The 18,172-nt window shown below is 48.3% G+C and overlaps 1 protein-coding gene across 1 annotated transcript in view; it reads left to right on the top strand.

Annotated features, from left to right (window-relative positions):
• The window catches only part of LOC144944248 (transient receptor potential cation channel subfamily M member 2-like), a 64,684-nt gene extending 57,494 nt beyond the window's left edge, over positions 1 to 7,190 (top strand). Inside the window, exons 23-25 of the mRNA XM_078872256.1 lie at positions 4 to 91; positions 4,097 to 4,187; positions 6,886 to 7,190. Coding sequence (XP_078728382.1) covers positions 4 to 91; positions 4,097 to 4,187; positions 6,886 to 6,914 — 208 coding nt within the window. The 3' untranslated portion in view covers positions 6,915 to 7,190. The remainder of the gene's footprint in view (positions 1 to 3; positions 92 to 4,096; positions 4,188 to 6,885) is intronic.
• The last annotated feature ends 10,982 nt before the right edge of the window (positions 7,191 to 18,172 follow it).

Raw genomic sequence — 18,172 nt, 5'->3', positions numbered from 1 at the left:
CAGGATGGACTCGGTGATGCAGTTCCTGGATGTTTCTGGGGAGGGCAGAACGGCTGCGTTGGAGGTCCGGCTCCATCAGATAGAAGAGAAGGTCAGTGGAAATGTTGTGGAATGTTGACCCTCCATGCCTGAATTAAATATAGGGGTGCATCAAAGAGCACTTTTACCCCTTAACAGGATCCTGAATACCTTATCACCTCCGGTTTACAAAGTTGGCTACATACGGTGAAAATGAAGTTCAACATACGGAAAGCTAAAACACACAATTATAGTATTTGGCTGCTATCATTTGTGCCCAGGTAGCTTCTAAAAAAGAGCTATATAGCTCAGTGGGCCTTACCTGATAAAAAAAGTTTAATTTTTTAGCCAATTTATGTAACTGGTATTGGCCAAACCTCCCAATGCTGAGATATCAGCAAACTACTCAATTGGGAGTACACATCGCAACATCGTCTCTTGCTGTCAAAACTTGGCAAGACCATCCTGAATAAACAAGCATAAGTGATGATAATTACACTATGTAACACAATTTCTGTTCCTGGGTAGTAAGTGTTATTTCGTAATTGCTTATGCCTAAAAAGTATAGAAAATGGCTATTATTCCCCACAAACTTTGCTTTTGTGACCAGGACAGTGATATTTAGAAATTTACATAACTTCAATGAGAAAACGGGCGAATTTGTGTCTTTTCGTTCACATAAAGTCAGAAAACAACAACATTTGAATCAAAATTAACATGTATTTATACTAAAGTAATACAAAAATGACTACAAAATATTTAAAAGTGAGTAGATTTTCCAGATTTACGATTATACTGTAAATCACTTTCATGAATCAGCCCCCAAATGTAGTCTCCCATCATGTTCTCGTTATCCTGTCCTTGGTAGCGGCGTTCAAAGTCCAGTATATCCGGTGGAAGAGCTCGCCTTGCTCCTCCGAGTACGCTCCTATGTTCTCCTTGAATTTATCAAGAGGGACATCCTACAGCCCATTGTGCCGTAGTTCTTCACCAGAATCTGAACCAGCTCCACATAGTTTTCGACCTTGTGATTGCCCAGGAAGCCACAAATCACTGCGACAAAGCTATTCCAAGCCACTTTCTCCTTACTAGTGAGCTTCTTGTGGAATTCATTGCACTCCAGGATGTTCTTTATCTATGGTCCGACGAAGACACCGGCTTTGACCTTTGCCTCAAACAGCTTAGGGAATAAGTCTTGAAGGTACTTGAAGGCTGCCGACTCCTTATCTACAGCTCTGACAATTTGTTTCATAAGGCCCATGTGATGTGCAGTGGTAGCATCAGCACCTTCCGGGGGTCCACCAGTGGCTCCCACTTGGCGTTGTTCCTTCCCACAGAGAACTCGGTCCACTGTGGCCAGTCCCACCTGTGGTAGTGCGCCTTGGTGTTCCTGCTGTCCCAAAGACAAAGATAACAGAGAAACTTGGTAAAACCGCCTTGGAGAGCCATCAGGAATTCCACTATTTTGATGTCTCCGATGACCTCCCAGCCGTACTCATCATACTTCACGGCGTCCAGCAAGGTCTTGATGCTGTTGTAACCTCTTTGAGGTGCACCGTGTGAGCCAGGAGAAGAGACGGGTACTTGTTACCATTATGGAGCAAGCACGGCTTTGAGGCTCCTGGATGAGCTGTCAATGAAGAGGCGCCACTCATTTTGGTTACAGGCGATTCCGATTGCCTCGAACAGACTGGTCACATTATGGCAGAAGCAGAGCCCATCCTGATGGATGACGAAGCTGCAAAAAGGTTGATGATGCTTGCTCTGATCTGCGACTTGCACACTTTCATCCAACAAGTTCCATTGCTTGAGCCTAGATGTCAAAAGCTCGGCATTGGACTTGGTGAGACCAAAATCTCTGATCAAGTCGTTGAGGTCTTTTTAGTTGGGGTAGTATGAATTTCTCTTCTCAGCTCCACCTCTGAAATTGTTATCTGGATGTACAATGTCTTATTCGCTCTCTGACTTGCTGCTCTCTTCTAAAGACGGCCGCTCTCTCTCTGGAGGAGTGGGTAGGGGGAGCTCATGGCAGTGTGGCACCGGGCGATGAGTGAAGGAAGGTCCGGATACGTGATAGCAGGTGCATTCTTGCCAGTCCGACGTTTGGAAGGGTCCACCATACAGAAGTAGCAGTTGCTTGAGTGGTCAGTGGGTTCCCGCCAAATTCTTAAGATAGCGAACTTCATGGCTTTCTTTTCCCCTCTGTACCATCCTACAAAAATACATTTATTTCACCCATGATTAATGTGTCAGATTCTTGGAACATTTTTTATATATGATATATTTTTTCAATAGCATTGAAAATTTAAAAACATTTTTAAATTAAAAACTTTTACAATTTTTTTTTATAACATAAAATTCTGAGCAACAATTGTCCATCTTACCTTCCAGAGTTTTTTTGCATTGTTTGCAGGTGAAATGAGGTGCCCAGGGTTTGTCTTGATCCCCGACAGGCATGCCGAAATATGCCTTGTAGGCCTCACACATCTTAACAGAGTACTTTTTCGCTCTTGTCTTGATAAATTAGCCGCAGACATAGCAAAATGCGTCTGCCGGATGCTTTCAGCCACTTGATGCCATCTAAAAAAATTGCAGATATGTATCCACTTGGGCAGCTGGAGCTAAACTGAACGGTAGGCTTAAGGCCCTGTATTTATACTACTATTTATATTACTGGACAGTTCTAGAATGTTCTAGAAGTTACTTCAAGTTTACTCAGCAGTGAATCTATTTTGATTGTTCTAGAAAATAGGTAAATAAAATAATATCACTGTCCTGGTCACCAAAGCAAAGTTTGTGGGGAATAATAGCCATTTTCTGTACTTTTGAGGCATAAGCAATTAGGAAATAACACGTACTACCCAGGAACAAAAAAAATGTGTTACACAGTGTTATTATTATACATTTGGCACATGCGAATTAGTCTACTGATGATCGTTGATTGGATTGGTAATGAAGTTTTTCCCATGCAGTAAGGTGGTGTGTAGTCTCATGGGGGTGTTAAATGCAAGAAAAGGGAGGATATTCGTGACTTCTTGTCGTGAGTTGACCACTCGTTTAACCAAGAAAGAGCAGGTTGGGGAAACACAAGCGGAGTGGTGAGACAATTGCAGGGTAGATGTTTGTGGAAATGACGCATTTGCAGGTTGTTGGGGAATCTATAAGATGTACGTTTGGCTGGAAGGTGTACGATGTACGTTGTGCACCTCTAATTACCACGGTTGGCTACATAGGGTGCGAAATAATTTCAACATACATACATTGCCTGTCTTTGTTAAATCGGTCGTTAATTGAGCAGATGCCTGTATCATTCCAGGACTGTCAAAACAGTCTTTGGTGGTAATTTCTGAGTAAGGGGTGAAGCCAGACTGTGGAGTGCCCAGGGTTTGTGCAGTTTTTCAGATGCTTAATGTCTGGGATAATGTAGAGAAGGTGGTTAGGGAGCAGTCTGTAGGAGTTTCTGGAATGAGATGCTAAAAAGACAAAGGGACCAGTTGAACTAGACCTGACTCCCATATTTTCTGTGTTGTTTTTCAAGAGGTGAGATACCACTCAAGGGACTTGTATTGGCATCATCATACGAGCACAGACCGATAAATATCACCACTGCTGCTATTGACACTCGTATGACAGAGACATTGTGGGCTAATGTTTCTGGCTATTGTTTCTCTTCTTGCCTGTGCTGTATTATAGAGATGTAATTGATCGTTTTCAGCATTCCATAACTGACTGACATCAAATGTTCCTTTCCACATAGCATTTCATGCTCGATATAAATTGTTTTATTAATCACAGAGAAGTGCACGACCATTCCAGACTTTCCATTCTTTAGTTTGGCAAAACATTCCATTGATTGATTCTAAATGTTTACCCTTAACGGCTCAATCTCATCTAATTGTATATTTACAGACCACCTTCAACTCAAGATGCCTGACTTAGTTAAAAAAAACGGTGACATGCAAGAAGTGAGGAATAGTGAGCTGCATGACTCAAAGTGTCAAAAATGTAGTTCTAAATTGAGCGAATGATGTTCTGAACTTGTGAAAACTGTTGTTGTTTTTGTCTGTGTTTGCACCAGCTGGGTATAACAGTTGATGCGCTCGATTGGATCACCAAGGCTCTCTGTGAAAAAGGCATTGGCACCAAGGAGACGAGGCCTGCCCTCAAGTGTAAGCCCTGCATTATACAAACAACTGCATCGCCCCTAGAGCAGTGGTGGGCCAACTTGCGTCCTGTGCCGCCCTCGTAGTGGTGCTGGTCTCGGTGTCTCTAGGGTGATGTGTGGGGTCATGGCGAGATGCACAAGCACGGTGTCATGCTTGCGGCCCACTGAGGTGAAGGAGGTCCACCCATGTGGCCCATAAACTCCTCTGCAGTTGCCCATCGCTGCCCTATAACATGCAAACAAACACTGGGACATTCGCAAACTCATGTACACAAGTTGTTTATAATATTAAGGTCACGATTTCTTACGGTTTTTCAATGCAAGTGTCTTGGATTCAGCAAGCAGCTGTATCCACGAAGCGAGATTGTGAGGCTAAAATACGGTCACGGTTGATTAGTGACTTGTTAACATGAAATAACTTCCCTCATATCTATGGGACTCTATTTGCTGGTATCAAGATGATGTATTATTGCCGGAAAGGGTAACACCTATTCCCGCACAGTGAATGCATAGTTGGCTTGAGTATACAGGGGCCAATTTACAGTTCATTTGCTGGAAAGGTCCGATTTTTGGCAAAATTGCTGATGTTTCCAGGAGCAGTGGGACAAATCACCGAGTGAATGTGTTTTTGGCGTTTAGTGAATGCGGTACAGTGCAGCATATACAATTGCTCCATTCAGTTTCAGTTAAGCATTCATTCCAAGTACTCGAATATTATGATTGTTGAATAATACTTTGAGGTTGTTTTTCCCAATTTTAATGGAATTTTTAATTTGTATTTTATGGCAGAAATCCCTACATTTGGTTTCTCGTTGAAGGTGTGAACTTTCGGTTGCTGCAGTGCAAAATGCCCTCCAAACGTGAATTTCATGCTGCCAGCCAGTGGGATGCTATACTCGTTTATAACCCTACCTTTTCCACATAACTGTATGGAGTAGGATTTTGAATACTGCAGGCACAATATATTACTTTACTATTATCTAGCATCATAAAAAATAAAATCGCCAGAATGAGTGCCATTTGCATTGTCACTCTGGATTCCTTTTGTTGTTATTATTATGAAGTTTGTTTACGCAGGAAACCTTCACTGAGTCGAAAGACTCATTTTCAGGAGGGTCCTGGCAAGTTTTTGCAGGAGAGGGGTGATGATTTTGCTGCTGTTTGTGTGATTCCAGTTGAGTAATTTTCAGAGAATGTTTCAGCATTGGGATGTTTTCTTTGACCTTTTTTTATTAAGTCCCTGGTGAAAAAAATAATAATGCGTTCTCATCGCTGGATTGTGTCGCGTGCGATGTGTGCTCTATCCACAGTTCTGACGTGGTGTGATCGTTAGCAACAGCAACAGGGCCAGGCACAATTCTTCATTTTAAAATAATTGCAATAAGTGAAGGAAAAATGCCAGCCGTACCGAGTTATTTTAAATGCAAGAAATGTGCGGTGGGAAAAGAAAAACAAAATTAGTCACGGGCCCTGACAAGTTGATGTGTTTTGTGATCACATGTTCCTCGCGTATACGCTGAGGCTAAATAACAGCCACAGAGCAGAGGCGCGGCCTCAGAGTTCCCTGTACCAAACGCGTGGGCAGCGCGACTCCACCATCTATGGTGAAATCTCGTGTAGCATTTGTTCCCCTGTGCGTTAATGATATAATTACTCCTTCACACCCCAGCGACTTCTGTCAGTGCTATCCGATCTCAGCCTGTCAGAGATAATACACCTGTATTGCTCCACTTTAAAATTGTTAAAATGAATTTCCTAGAAGAAAAAAAGTTTTACCATATGGTGCCTAACTTAATACGTTTACTTATGTTCTGCCTGAATGAAATTAGAATGCTTTCAACTTAAAATCAATTCCAATGTTTTTGTTATCATGTACATTAATAACAATATATAAACATGCACTCGTTTTGCATATAACATGAAACCATTTTATGAGCCATGGAAAAGTATCACATCTTATTAGTTCCATTGCAATGCCATGGATAGTCGATGTGTGTTACTATTGGTGATTCTGCTTTGATAAACTACCTATATAACGCAAACAGTTCACGTTTGGCATGTGATATTCATTTCACAAACTTTGCAAATGGATTATACTCGATTCCATCCAGGTGTCATTCATTTGAGAAGCCATTCCTGATGCAAGCACCGTTATGTTAGCTGTAGAAACTTTTTTGCACTAAAACGTACAAATTCTATCAAAGGAGAAATACAATGTGTCCATACAACAGTTACATAACTGATAGCGCTAAATAGGCAAAGATTTTGTGTGCTAAGAACATCAATTGAGAGACCCCATAGCTGGCGAATGGTGCTGAAAGCCCCGCCGTACCGTGCACCAATGCCGGCCCCAGAAGTCGCAAGCCAAAGCGCCTCCCTTATAAAGCAATGAGGTCGCTCCCATCTCAATTGGTGGCCCTGAGCCAGTGGTGGGAATTCCACATTACCGTGACAGAGCCGTGTCTTTGTAACTGGCTTTCCATAGATTGGTGCTCATTTAAATAATTTCCAGGAGGACGAGACGCTAAGTTGACTCCCAGCTAGTATTTTAACGTGTATAGGCCTTCCTTTTGAGAGTCAAGGGTTCTGACCGATTGTCTGCATGCCCCAAAGTTGATTGCATCTCGTGGGTTAATATCTTGTGTAAGTGTGCGTGTATTCGTAACCTTGCACGAAATTAACAGCGCATTTTCTTTTATCAGCCCCGACAGTGAAGGGCCAAAAGAAGTGAAGAGAAGCCACTGCTTTTAAATGCAGACAAGGAAACACGGCCATCTCGCCCAAGCCAAGCCATTGGTTCACGTGCACGCACCAGCGGAGCAGCCTACGCGTCGATGCTGCAGGGAAACCTTCGCAGGAGTGAGACAAGTTCTGTAGATATTTCAAAAAATGTGCGCCATGGTGTACACTGCACAAAAAACGCCTTTTACTGTTATGAAAGCCAAAATACAAACAAAACAAGGTTGACCGTAGCACTTTAACTTTGATGACAGCATTTAGGAACTGAGTTGGATCGTAGATTGAGTTCGTTAGCAGCTGAATGTATTTTTTTTTTGTATTAATTCATGTGGCAGTGGGCAGGGGAGTGATCCTATAATTTCTAGATTTTTTTTTCTTCCGCGTGTCACCTTTTAATGCTGTCTAACTCTGATTGCGAGTGCGTTAATAATGCATTAACTCCGTCCGCCTGTGTCCGCCTCTCAATAAGGCTCATGAAGTCACAGTACAGTAACAGCAACTCTCGTAAAACGGATCCAGTGTGAATGAAACGTAACGATAGTTTTTTGTTGCTATTGTGGACAAACCCTACAGACAACCGGTGGGGCGGTTGGCCACTGCGTCAACGGCGTTGATCGAAGCTCGGCTTTGAAGGCCAGTGATGATTAGGAGAGCCTCTCTTTCGGCAAGGGGCAACGACCATGGAACATCAATCTGTGGCATCGCATTACATGCGTCGTCCTCTCGCAACAATAATTGGCGCGTCATTGGACGCCTCCATTGCACGCGCGACAATTGAATTTATGTTGCCGTGTCGCGTGGTGGAGAGATAAAAACTAAAAAATATATTTGCCGGATTGTTACACAACTTCCCCCAAATCATAAATAAAGACTCAAATTATCATTGACATTGAATGTATGGAAAATGATAAGGACAGCATGTTAAAGGCAGCTGCTGATGAGATGCCCGTGTGGCGGTGTTGAATTAATGTCTGCATGCCCCAGAGTTGGACTACCAACAACACGTGTAGACTACCACGAATGCTTATCCATCTCCAGCGTGTGGTTAGGTAGGTACAGGGTCTGAGTACAGTTTGATTATGGGGGTTCTTCAGTGTAGATGACGATGGTAAGTCCCTCATCCCCAGTTTTATTTTGGCTACACCCCAGAATTCCTCCATGCATGGTGCCGGAGCCGTACAATGTTTTGTTGTGACATTGTCACACACACCCTTGTGCTGTTTGTTTACTGTTTTTTTTGTGTTGTGGTAAAAACAAATGTATCTCAAGATTTTGAACCCATCTTTTGCAGTCTGCAGGAAGACTTGGTGATTAATATAATTTATATTTATAGTGTGCATTCACTCAATGCGCTTGACGTAGTTTACGAAACGATGACAATGGAATGATGTAGTTGATTGGGGCGTACAAGGATGGAGGAATGAGTGACAGCGATAGAGGGGTACTTAGGGATCACGAAAGGGCTGTTCGGGAGGGACGGGAAGGAATGGAGGAGCGAGGAGAGGGAAGATAATGAGCAATGGAGAAGAGGTGAAGCTTTAATAGATGACTGCTCAGTGTATGGTTGTGACACCTGCACAAGTCTTCATAACAAAGCTAGAGGCATGTGACAATGCGACCGATTCATGGTGTCGGTGATGCAACCATCGCATCAGCAAACTAAGCACATGGCCGAAATACAACCAGTCGAGTGATATTTGATAACACACACGATATTAAATGTCATTGTTAAGTCTGTTAATATTCAAATTCTATAACAGCACTGGTAATTTGGCATTTATTACTGCAGTACTGTATTGTATACATGGTAAATTTCACATCAGTCAGATACAATATAAGGAACTGTCGTGAATGCTACATTGTCATGTAGTGTACACTGTTGGAAAGCTTGATGAATATTTCACAAAATTGTGTTCAATGTAAAATCTGATTCATCACGATAATGTGTCACTATACTTTATAATCTTCTCATTATATTTTATCACATTATTTCGGCATATATTGAGGTGGAGCAGTGGCACAGTTGTAATAAAGGACTCGATCACCGGGTCTGTCTCCGTTGTCCTTTATTTGGGTTCTTACACTTGTCCCACACGGCCCTCGCTCAGAGCCCCTCCGCTTGGCAGCTCCACAGCTGCCTTTGCTCCCGTAGCCTCCTCGCCTCTGCAGCTCCGCTGCAGATCCCCTGTGCAGTCCTCCGGCTGCCCTCACCGCAGCTCCACTGCTGCTCCGCGTTCCCCCGTGCTCGGTCACCGCTGGCCGACGGTGCCGAGTCTTACTCTGCGTGTGTGGCGATCTCGCCACTCTCCAACCTCCGCCCTGCGTGGCCTCACTCTAACTCTATCTCCCACACTCCCCCGTCTCTTCCGGTATCTCTCCCTTAAGACCTCACCCCTCTCTCACACGTGACCTAACTCCTCCCCCCCATGACGTCATATCCGCGAAGCCGTTTGCGCCCGCATTACACCACCCTCCCCCGTAGAGAAAATCCAGCCGACCTCGGCTGAACAATAACGAGACAAGTAATGCGAGCGAACACAACCATCACACATTCAAGGACAATGAAGCATACAATAAATATAACAACAACAACAAAACACAACAGTAAAATTCAACGAAATGTAAGGGACTTTGAGCGCGTTCGGGTCGCCGGTCCGTCCCGGACGGGCGGCGGCCCTCCTGCAGACCGGGAACGTGACGGGGTTTTAGGAGCGACAGGATGAAGTCCTCCTGTCGCTAGTGGAGGCCCGTCAACGTCCCGGTCCCGTGTCCCTGAAGGCCCAGCGTCGGGGGTGCGTCGCGATCGTGTCTGCGACGGGGTCGGAAGGGCGGCGGGGCTCGGAGTCCCCGCAGCCGTGGTAGGCACACCCCGAGCAGAGTCTCCTGTCTCCAGCAATGTCACGGCCGGCTTGTCTGTAAAAGGCACGACAGGCGCTCTTGCAAGGTCAACAGGCACAGGCAAGGATGAGTCGGCAGCCACAGACCCCGGCAAGGCAACATCAGGAGATGACGCATCGTTTCGAGGGGCCACATATGGTTTCAAGCGCGACGTGTGAACGAACCAACGTCGAGATCCAAACCGAACACGTGCGGACTGTGGGTTGGGAACCTCGATGAGGCGAACCGGCCCTTGCCATGGTTTGTGTAATTTAGGAGAGGTACCTGGCCGCACCTGCGGGCAATGGAGCCAGGCCATGTCCTCCACCTTCCAGGGGCACTCCCCCTTTGAGCGTCGAGCACACCGCTCGTTCCGGGCCTGGGCTTTGGCAGTAGCCATGCGGGCCCCTTCCCGCGCCTCAGTAACCCGGCGAACGGTATTCTGAATGTAATCAGGAAGAGGCTTAGTAGGTCCCCTCACTCCAGTTCCCAACTGCACATCCATTCGCGACCGTACATAAGGAAAAACGGCGAATATCCTGTAGCCGCATGCGGCGTCATCCGGTATGCCGAAAGTACCCCAGGGATATGCAAATCCCAATCCGATTGTTTTTCACTCACGGTGTGACACAACATGGCGGACAAAGTCCGATTTAGCCGTTCGACCATACCATCCGTTTGTGGGTGGTAGGGAGATGTCCGTATCTTTTTAGTTCCAAAAGCCGCACACACCTCCCCCAACAATTTAGAAGAAAAATTCCGGCCTTGGTCTGTGAGGAGCCTCTCCGGTGCCCCCTTGTCCATAACGTACCCGAATAGAAAGACGTCTGTGATAGACGCCGCTGACTGGTCAGGCAAAGGCCAGGCCATCGGCCAGCGGGAGAGGTACTCCACCCCAACTAGCAAGTATTTATTACCCTTAGCGGATGGCGGGAAGGGTTCCAAAATGTCCAACGCCACCAATTCATTAACTCTAGACACCTGAATAGACTGTATGGGCGGCACATATGGTTGTTTAGGTGGTTTTCGCCGGGCACAATCGGGACACGCGCGAACGTGACCGACGACATCCGTTGTCATGCCGTGCCAAAAGTAGTCTCGCTGCAACGTCAATAGGGTCTTCTGCACCCCCAGATGTAAAAGCGTGTCCCCATGCAGAGTCCTAATCAATTCGTACCGCAAGGATGCCGGTACAACCAGATGCCAGCGTTCCTGTAACCCTTCCCTCCACATCAACAGACCATCGCGGAGAGCGGTTTCCAGCATACCCCCCGTACCCAGTCCCCCACTCTTCTTCGCAGTCCGATTCCGTAACGTGACCAATGAATCATCCAACATTTGTTCCCGAATCCACACAGCCCTTGGAAGATTCAAAATCCCATCAGCCGGTCCCAGCTCCTTTGGAGCTTCAGGCACGTCGACCGCCAACGCAACAGGCTGAGGGGGTTGCTGAATCGGCGCACATCTATGCGTCCCAGACGCGCACGCGCAAGGGGATCGCTGCGGCAACCTAGAAAGCGCGTCCGCATTCGCGTGACGCACCCCCTTCCGATGGTGAATTTGGAAGGAAAATTCTTGCAGCGTGTCCAACCACCGCGCCAACTGGCCGGATGGTTGGTCCATCTTGAGAGCATACTGCAAGGCCGCATGATCCGTGCGTACAATAAATGAACGACCGTAGAGATACGGTCGAAATTGGCGGAGAAAGAAAACAATTGCCAAAAGTTCCCTGCGTGTGACGCAGTAGCGGGTTTCTGCGGGAGACAAAACCCGGCTACTGTACGCCACCACGCGCTCCACACCACCTTTTGACTGAGACAACACGGCCCCAATGCCCGTGTCACTCGCGTCCATATCCAGAATGAAGGGGTGATCGAAATCAGGATAATCCAACGTCGGTGCCGTAGCCAGTCGATCGCGCAGGCCCTGAAACGCCGCCTCTTCTGGCGGACCCCAAGCAAATTTCCTTCCTTTACCCGTAAGGAGGTGCAAGAGCCTCGCGATCGTCGCGAAATCCGGAACAAACCTCCGATAATATGAGGCAAACCCCAAAAACCGACGTACATCCCCCACCGTGGCCGGGGTTGGCCAGTCACGGATGCATGCTGTCTTGTCCGGATCCGTGGCCACCCCGTCCGCACTGACGATATGCCCCAAATAGCGTACGGACCGTTGCAGTAGGTGACATTTCTTAGGCTTAAATTTCAAATTTGCGGAACGCATCCTGGCGAACACCGCCTCCAACCGCAGTAAATGCTCATCAAATGTGCGGCTGAAGACGATAATATCATCTAAATATATCAGACATGTCTCCCACTGCAACCCCGTTAACACCAACTCCATCAACCTTTGAAATGTGGCAGGGGCAGCATTCAACCCCATCGGAAGACAATTAAATTGGAATAAGCCCTGCGGCATACGGAAAGCAGTCTTCTCCCGCGAGGGCTCGTCAAGGGGAAGCTGCCAGAATCCCGAAGAGAGATCTAGCGTTGAAAAGAACTTCACCCCCGACAAGGCATTGAGGGAGTCGTCCATACGTGGCAGGGGGTACGCATCTGCCACAAACACTTTATTCAATTTTCGAAAGTCGACACAAAATCGCAATTTGCCATCCTTCTTTTTAACCAAAACAACAGGCGCGCCCCATGGGCTGTTAGATGGAGATATTATGTCCGCAGCCAACATGTCTTCCACTGCCCCTCGAACCTGATCTCGCTCCGCCGGACTCATCCGATGCGAGTTTAGCCGAATAGGGGCAGCGTCCCCTGTGTCAATATGATGGTAAAGCAACGAGGTGCGTCCCAAGTCCAAATCGTCGGAGCTAAACACATCAGAATAACTCAATAATAATCTACGAAGCGCGCAACGTTGTTCACCGGAAAGGGAAGAATTTTCCCCACACAATTCGGCGATCCAGCGATTATCTGCGGCACCAGGACCTGAAACACCACCAACCATGACCTGGCTGCCCAGATGATCTTGTGCCGTAAACGCCGTAGTGGCATGTGCCACAACCGTACCAGCCGGCACACACACATTTTCGGTACTTGCATTAAGCACCTGCAGAAACGGCTGCTGGTCTGGCCGGACAATAGTTTGCGCCCCAACGAGCGCCGCTCCGCCCGTTATGGTGGCGGACGGCGACAACAAAACCCCAATTGCACCCTGACGACCAGGTACAGGCTTCCGATATCGCAAGGGGATAAGCATCTGTGAGCCAGGTGGAATATCAACAGATACCTCGGACAGCGCCTGCACCTGAGCGACCGAAGCAGGTCGCCCCCAGGGCGACGGTAGAAATGTAATTTTTCGCCCACCCGGTAATTCAATGCAGTTTTGATTAATTCGAATTAGAATGGGCATCTTGGCCAGGAAGTCAGTTCCCAACAAGCAAGGAACCGCGAGGGACCTCGAAATTAACACAATTCCCGAGGCCGACACTCCCCCGATAGATATTTTAGCGTCCACCTGGCCCACAATGCCCATGCTACCCCCGTTGGCAGCGACGCAGGAATCGTAAACCGGACGCACGGCCTCAGGTGGGATGTCCAACAGATGGAAAATTACATCCGATATAATGGTCGCGGACGCCCCGGAATCCACTAAAATACGCACGTCCACCCCTTGTATAGAACCAGGTACAGTGGACGAACCAGTAGCGGCCGCGACGACCCGCCGTGCCAATTTACGCCACTGCGTTACCGAGCGACGTGGCCCAGTCGATGGCCTCCCCCCGTTATTAACAACACCCGGATCGCACGACAACGGTGATGAGTGAGGTGTCAAGCCTTGCCGGGTGTGTGGTGCGCACCGACTTGCCTGTCCTGGAGGATCCTTCCGTGGCACGTCCGCTGTCGAGGCCTCCTGCTGGGGCAGACCCGGGACACGGGCCCAGCAGTCCCTGGCGTAATGGCCTTTACGGCCGCAGCGGAAGCAGTCGATGTCGTTGCGCCGCGCCGCAGGCCCCCCGTCCCGACGCTCCCGTGGCGGCGGCGCAGATCGCGGCCCCGGACTACTGCGGGCCGACCACTGAGCAGAGGCGGCCGTCAGCTCCTGCGGGCCCCCCCCGTCAGGAACGTACACCGCCTTCTTGGGATCCCAACCCGCGGCACCTCCATCGACGATGGCCCCCCCCGTCCACGCCGTGACTTGCTTCCAACGGCGCAGGTTGAACTGGGCATCAAGACATTTAGCGGCCGCCCGGGATGTGAGCTTTTCGTGGCCACACACCGGCATAGGAATCCCCAAATCCCGGGACAGCTCGAGCATCTTACCCAAGATGAGAGGTTCGAGCAGGTCAGGCTCCGTCTCCGGGTATGCAGCCATGGCCAACTCCAATACCGCACCCCTGTATGCCACCGGCGACTCCTCGGGTGCTCGCTGACGTTGAACAAACCGGCGATGAGCATCATCCGGTGGCTCATATGCATCTGCCATCTCGTCGAAAACTCCTCTCAATGTTTTCTTCTTCTCGGCCTTTATAGAACGGAAGAATCTCACCGACTCGTCATCGAGAAGAGTCGGTAAAACCTCCAATGCCTCAGCGTCCGTCCACCGTGCTGAGTGTACCGCCGCCAAAAATCTGCAGGCGAAAGCACTCCAATCGCCCCCGATGGAGAATTCTTTAACGGTCGTGAGATGACGACTGCGACACCTTGTTGCACCGTCCTCAGCCGATGACTCACCAGGCGGCATATTCAAAATGGCGTCACATCGCAACGTGTTCAAGATGGCGGCCCCTCGCCGCGGAGAGCACAAGATGGCGGCTTCCCGCCGTTCTTTTCCTGCCACGCCTAATATGGCGTCTTCTTGCCGCGTGGCCGATGGCGCCGACAGCGGAGGCAAGGCAGCAACCTGCGGACCTCCATCGGCTCTCCCCAACACCGTCCTCGGCGTGACGAGCTCGCACAATTGCGCGAGCACGATTTTCAGTGTCTCCAGCTGTGCCACCATCTGCCTCCATCGCCAATCTGCGTCCTCTGGTGCGGACGGGTCCACCGACGCGGCGAAATCTTGGACTCCCGGAGCCGTACTCGTTCCCGCACGGATCTCCTCCTCCATCGCAGGCAAGTCCACCGCCTGAGGAAGGTCGTCGTCGTCGGATGATGATGCAGATGATGGCGCAGGAATATTCTTTTTTCTGAGCTGTTTTGACGAGCCGTTTCACTTCTGACACCAGTGTAATAAAGGACTCGATCACCGGGTCTGTCTCCGTTGTCCTTTATTTGGGTTCTTACACTTGTCCCACACGGCCCTCGCTCAGAGCCCCTCCGCTTGGCAACTCCACAGCTGCCTTCGCTCCCGTAGCCTCCTCGCCTCTGCAGCTCCGCTGCAGATCCCCTGTGCAGTCCTCCGGCTGCCCTCACCGCAGCTCCACCGCTGCTCCGCGTTCCCCCGTGCTCGGTCACCGCTGGCCGACGGTGCCGAGTCTTACTCTGCGTGTGTGGCGATCTCGCCACTCTCCAACCTCCGCCCAGCGTGGCCTCACTCTAACTCTATCTCCCACACTCCCCCGTCTCTTCCGGTATCTCTCCCTTAAGACCTCACCCCTCTCTCACACGTGACCTAACTCCTCCCCCCCATGACGTCATATCCGCGAAGCCGTTTACGCCCGCATTACACAGTGATTAAAGCACTGCACTATGACCCATGTAACCCAAGTTCAATACCCAGCCATGGCTAAGATCAGTGGCAAGTCGATATATGTAGAGTTATACCTCGGTTAACAAAGTAGATGCTTTCGATGATGTCACTTCCTTATCAGAAAGGTCAATTCCAGAGGTAAATATGGGAGGCATAAGGATGCGTTCCAGGACTTCAGAGAAGGGGGGTACAATAGTAAAACATTGCTGCACAGTGGCTTTCACGTCTGCTTGTTTTAAAATTGTCTCTAAGATGGACTGCGCCAACCATAACGCGCCACTTCAGGTTTCATCTCCCTCGCCTCTACCCGTCCTCCTTACGATCTGCATTTTGGTTTCCAGAGATGAATTTACGCTGCATTCTTTGCCCAATGAGGCAACTAGCACGAGACGGTCGGTTGGATGACATAATGGGGGAAGCTAAATAACTTTAATCACTGCAAAAAACATGATGACATTCCAGCGAGTTCAAGCAATGGCGGGCAGGGGGAGAGGGAGGTCTCGCGATGCTCTTCGCTGATCGGCTGCTGGTAATGTCCAGTAAACAGACCCCACTCAATTGCGGTTTACAGGACACGTCCAGCGTTTAAAACATTATTCATTTGAAAAAAAAAGACTTAATTACACTTTTTTGGACCATCTTATCTGACAGGCACTATTTTACTTTACTTTACCGAGTGTTAACATCCCCAGTTATTTTTTGGCAGTGCTCTCTTCATTGTTCAGCCAGCATTGGTATAAACATGGGCATTTTCGTTCTTTTGTCTATCATGTGTATCAGACCCCCCCTCCCCCCTCTCTGTCCATTGTGTTGGCGTGTACAGCAGCAACCTCGTCCAAGCCGTAGTCCATTGTTTTTCATTGGCTACCACATTCTGATGAGCTCCCCCCCCCCTCTCCTCCCCCCTTCAACTTGCTTATAAGGGATTACTTCTTGAATCATTGCCTCACTTGATGCAGCTAATTCGGCTGTGACGGTCCCACCTGATGACGGAGACTTGTGTTGCCTCCGAAACGTCGTGATTTTTGTTTTATTTTATTTTCATTAATTTTGATGTTTTACCTACGTGACTTTACCGAAAAAACCTAAGAATATGATTCCTTGCAGTCACGAAAGCTTCAAATCTAGAATTATTCATTTGAATCGATTTGCATTATTTCCCATTTTCGATTATACATTTTTGTACAAAAATATGGGGGGGGGGGTGAAAATGGACCCTCCACGGCCGACTATAAAGGAGCTTTGTCCCCAGAGGATTCGTCAACCGAGTTATTTATGCACCTCCGATTAGCACGGTTCGCTACGTACGGTTCGAAAGAAGTTCAACATACATGCTGTTTAACACGTCGGCTTAACACGTAGGCTTTCGCGACCAATATTACTAATAATCAACGTTTTTGGGTTAGATCGCGTTATTCATAAATGTGTCGTAACCCTCCACCACCCGACACGGCCAATCAGCAAAAAAGTGTCGCGTTGACAAATGACAAATAAATTTCGATTTAAAGCTTTCGTGACTGCAGGGATTCATCTTCTTGGTTCTTTCGGTAAAGTCACGTAGAAGGGAAATAATAAAATAATACAAATAAAACATAATACAATAATTCTCACGACGTTTCGGCCACAACGCAAGCAGCCGTCCTCAGGTGAAGAACAGGTCTGTCGGAAAGACAGCGTCTGAATGGGCACCACCAGGCTTGGCAGCATATATTTAAGCGTGAAACCACAAGATTTACAATTTTTGTGTACGTTGTACTCAAAAAATTTAAATGTTGTGGTTTCACGCTTCAAAACACTGGTGGGCTAAAGCAGTGAACCATTTGTCTTTTGTCAACGTGACACTTTTTTGCTGATTGGCCGTGTCGGGTGATGGAGGGTTACGACACATTTATAAATAACGCGATCTAACGCAAAAACGTTGATTATGAATACATGCTGTATTGTATATCCAACCTGCACGTAACATTAGTATGAAGCATGGTCACACAACCCCCATAATTGACACGGCATGGTTAGATGACTTCATCCAGAGGTGGACTGACAAAGCGCCAAGAACATTATTGTACTGTTGCGTAAGGGACGGCCGAGAGGCAAACCATATTAAGTAATGCACAAACATTCCCTGTACTCAAAATAGTACCTACCCTGTACTCGCCGGGTCTAATGGCTCGTACATTCAAAGTAGCGCGCTCGACTCTCATTGGCGAGAAGCTGTCAGGGAGGAAGAAGCCAAACGTAAGGTACAAAATTCGATTGGAAAGTGGAGAACCACTCAAGTCCGATTGGTCGTCGGGATAAAATTGAATGAGCAGGGGGGGGGGGACCACATGCAAATGAGGGGTCGGTTGGGAGACTATTGAGAGAGATGAAGGGGATCGGTGAAGTCGGGGAAAGTTCCAGAAAGGACGGGGAAGAGGATACAAGGAGCGGGGAGACAGAGTTCGAGGCGGCGCCTGAACGGAGTGTAGTGGTGATACGCGCTGGGGTAGGGATCGTGTGTCAGCGCGTAGTGATTGGCTGTGTGTGTTGGTAACGCGCGCTGACGGTGGGGGATCAGGGGTCAGCGCGGGGTCATGGGTTGTGTGGTGGTGATTGGCTGTGTGTGCCGGTGACGCGCTTGAGAGGGAGTGATCGTGTGGCAGCGCGGCGTGATTGGTTGTGTAGTGGTAACACGCGCTGGGGAAAACGGATCGTAGGAACAGCGCGGCGTGATTGGTCAACTAAGGAGCG

The sequence above is a fragment of the Lampetra fluviatilis genome, chromosome 2 (assembly GCF_964198595.1).
Source record: "Lampetra fluviatilis chromosome 2, kcLamFluv1.1, whole genome shotgun sequence".
Taxonomy (NCBI): Eukaryota; Metazoa; Chordata; class Hyperoartia; order Petromyzontiformes; family Petromyzontidae; genus Lampetra; species Lampetra fluviatilis.
The sequence above is the reverse complement of the archived record's forward strand: the minus strand, read 5'-3'. Positions and strand labels throughout refer to the sequence as shown.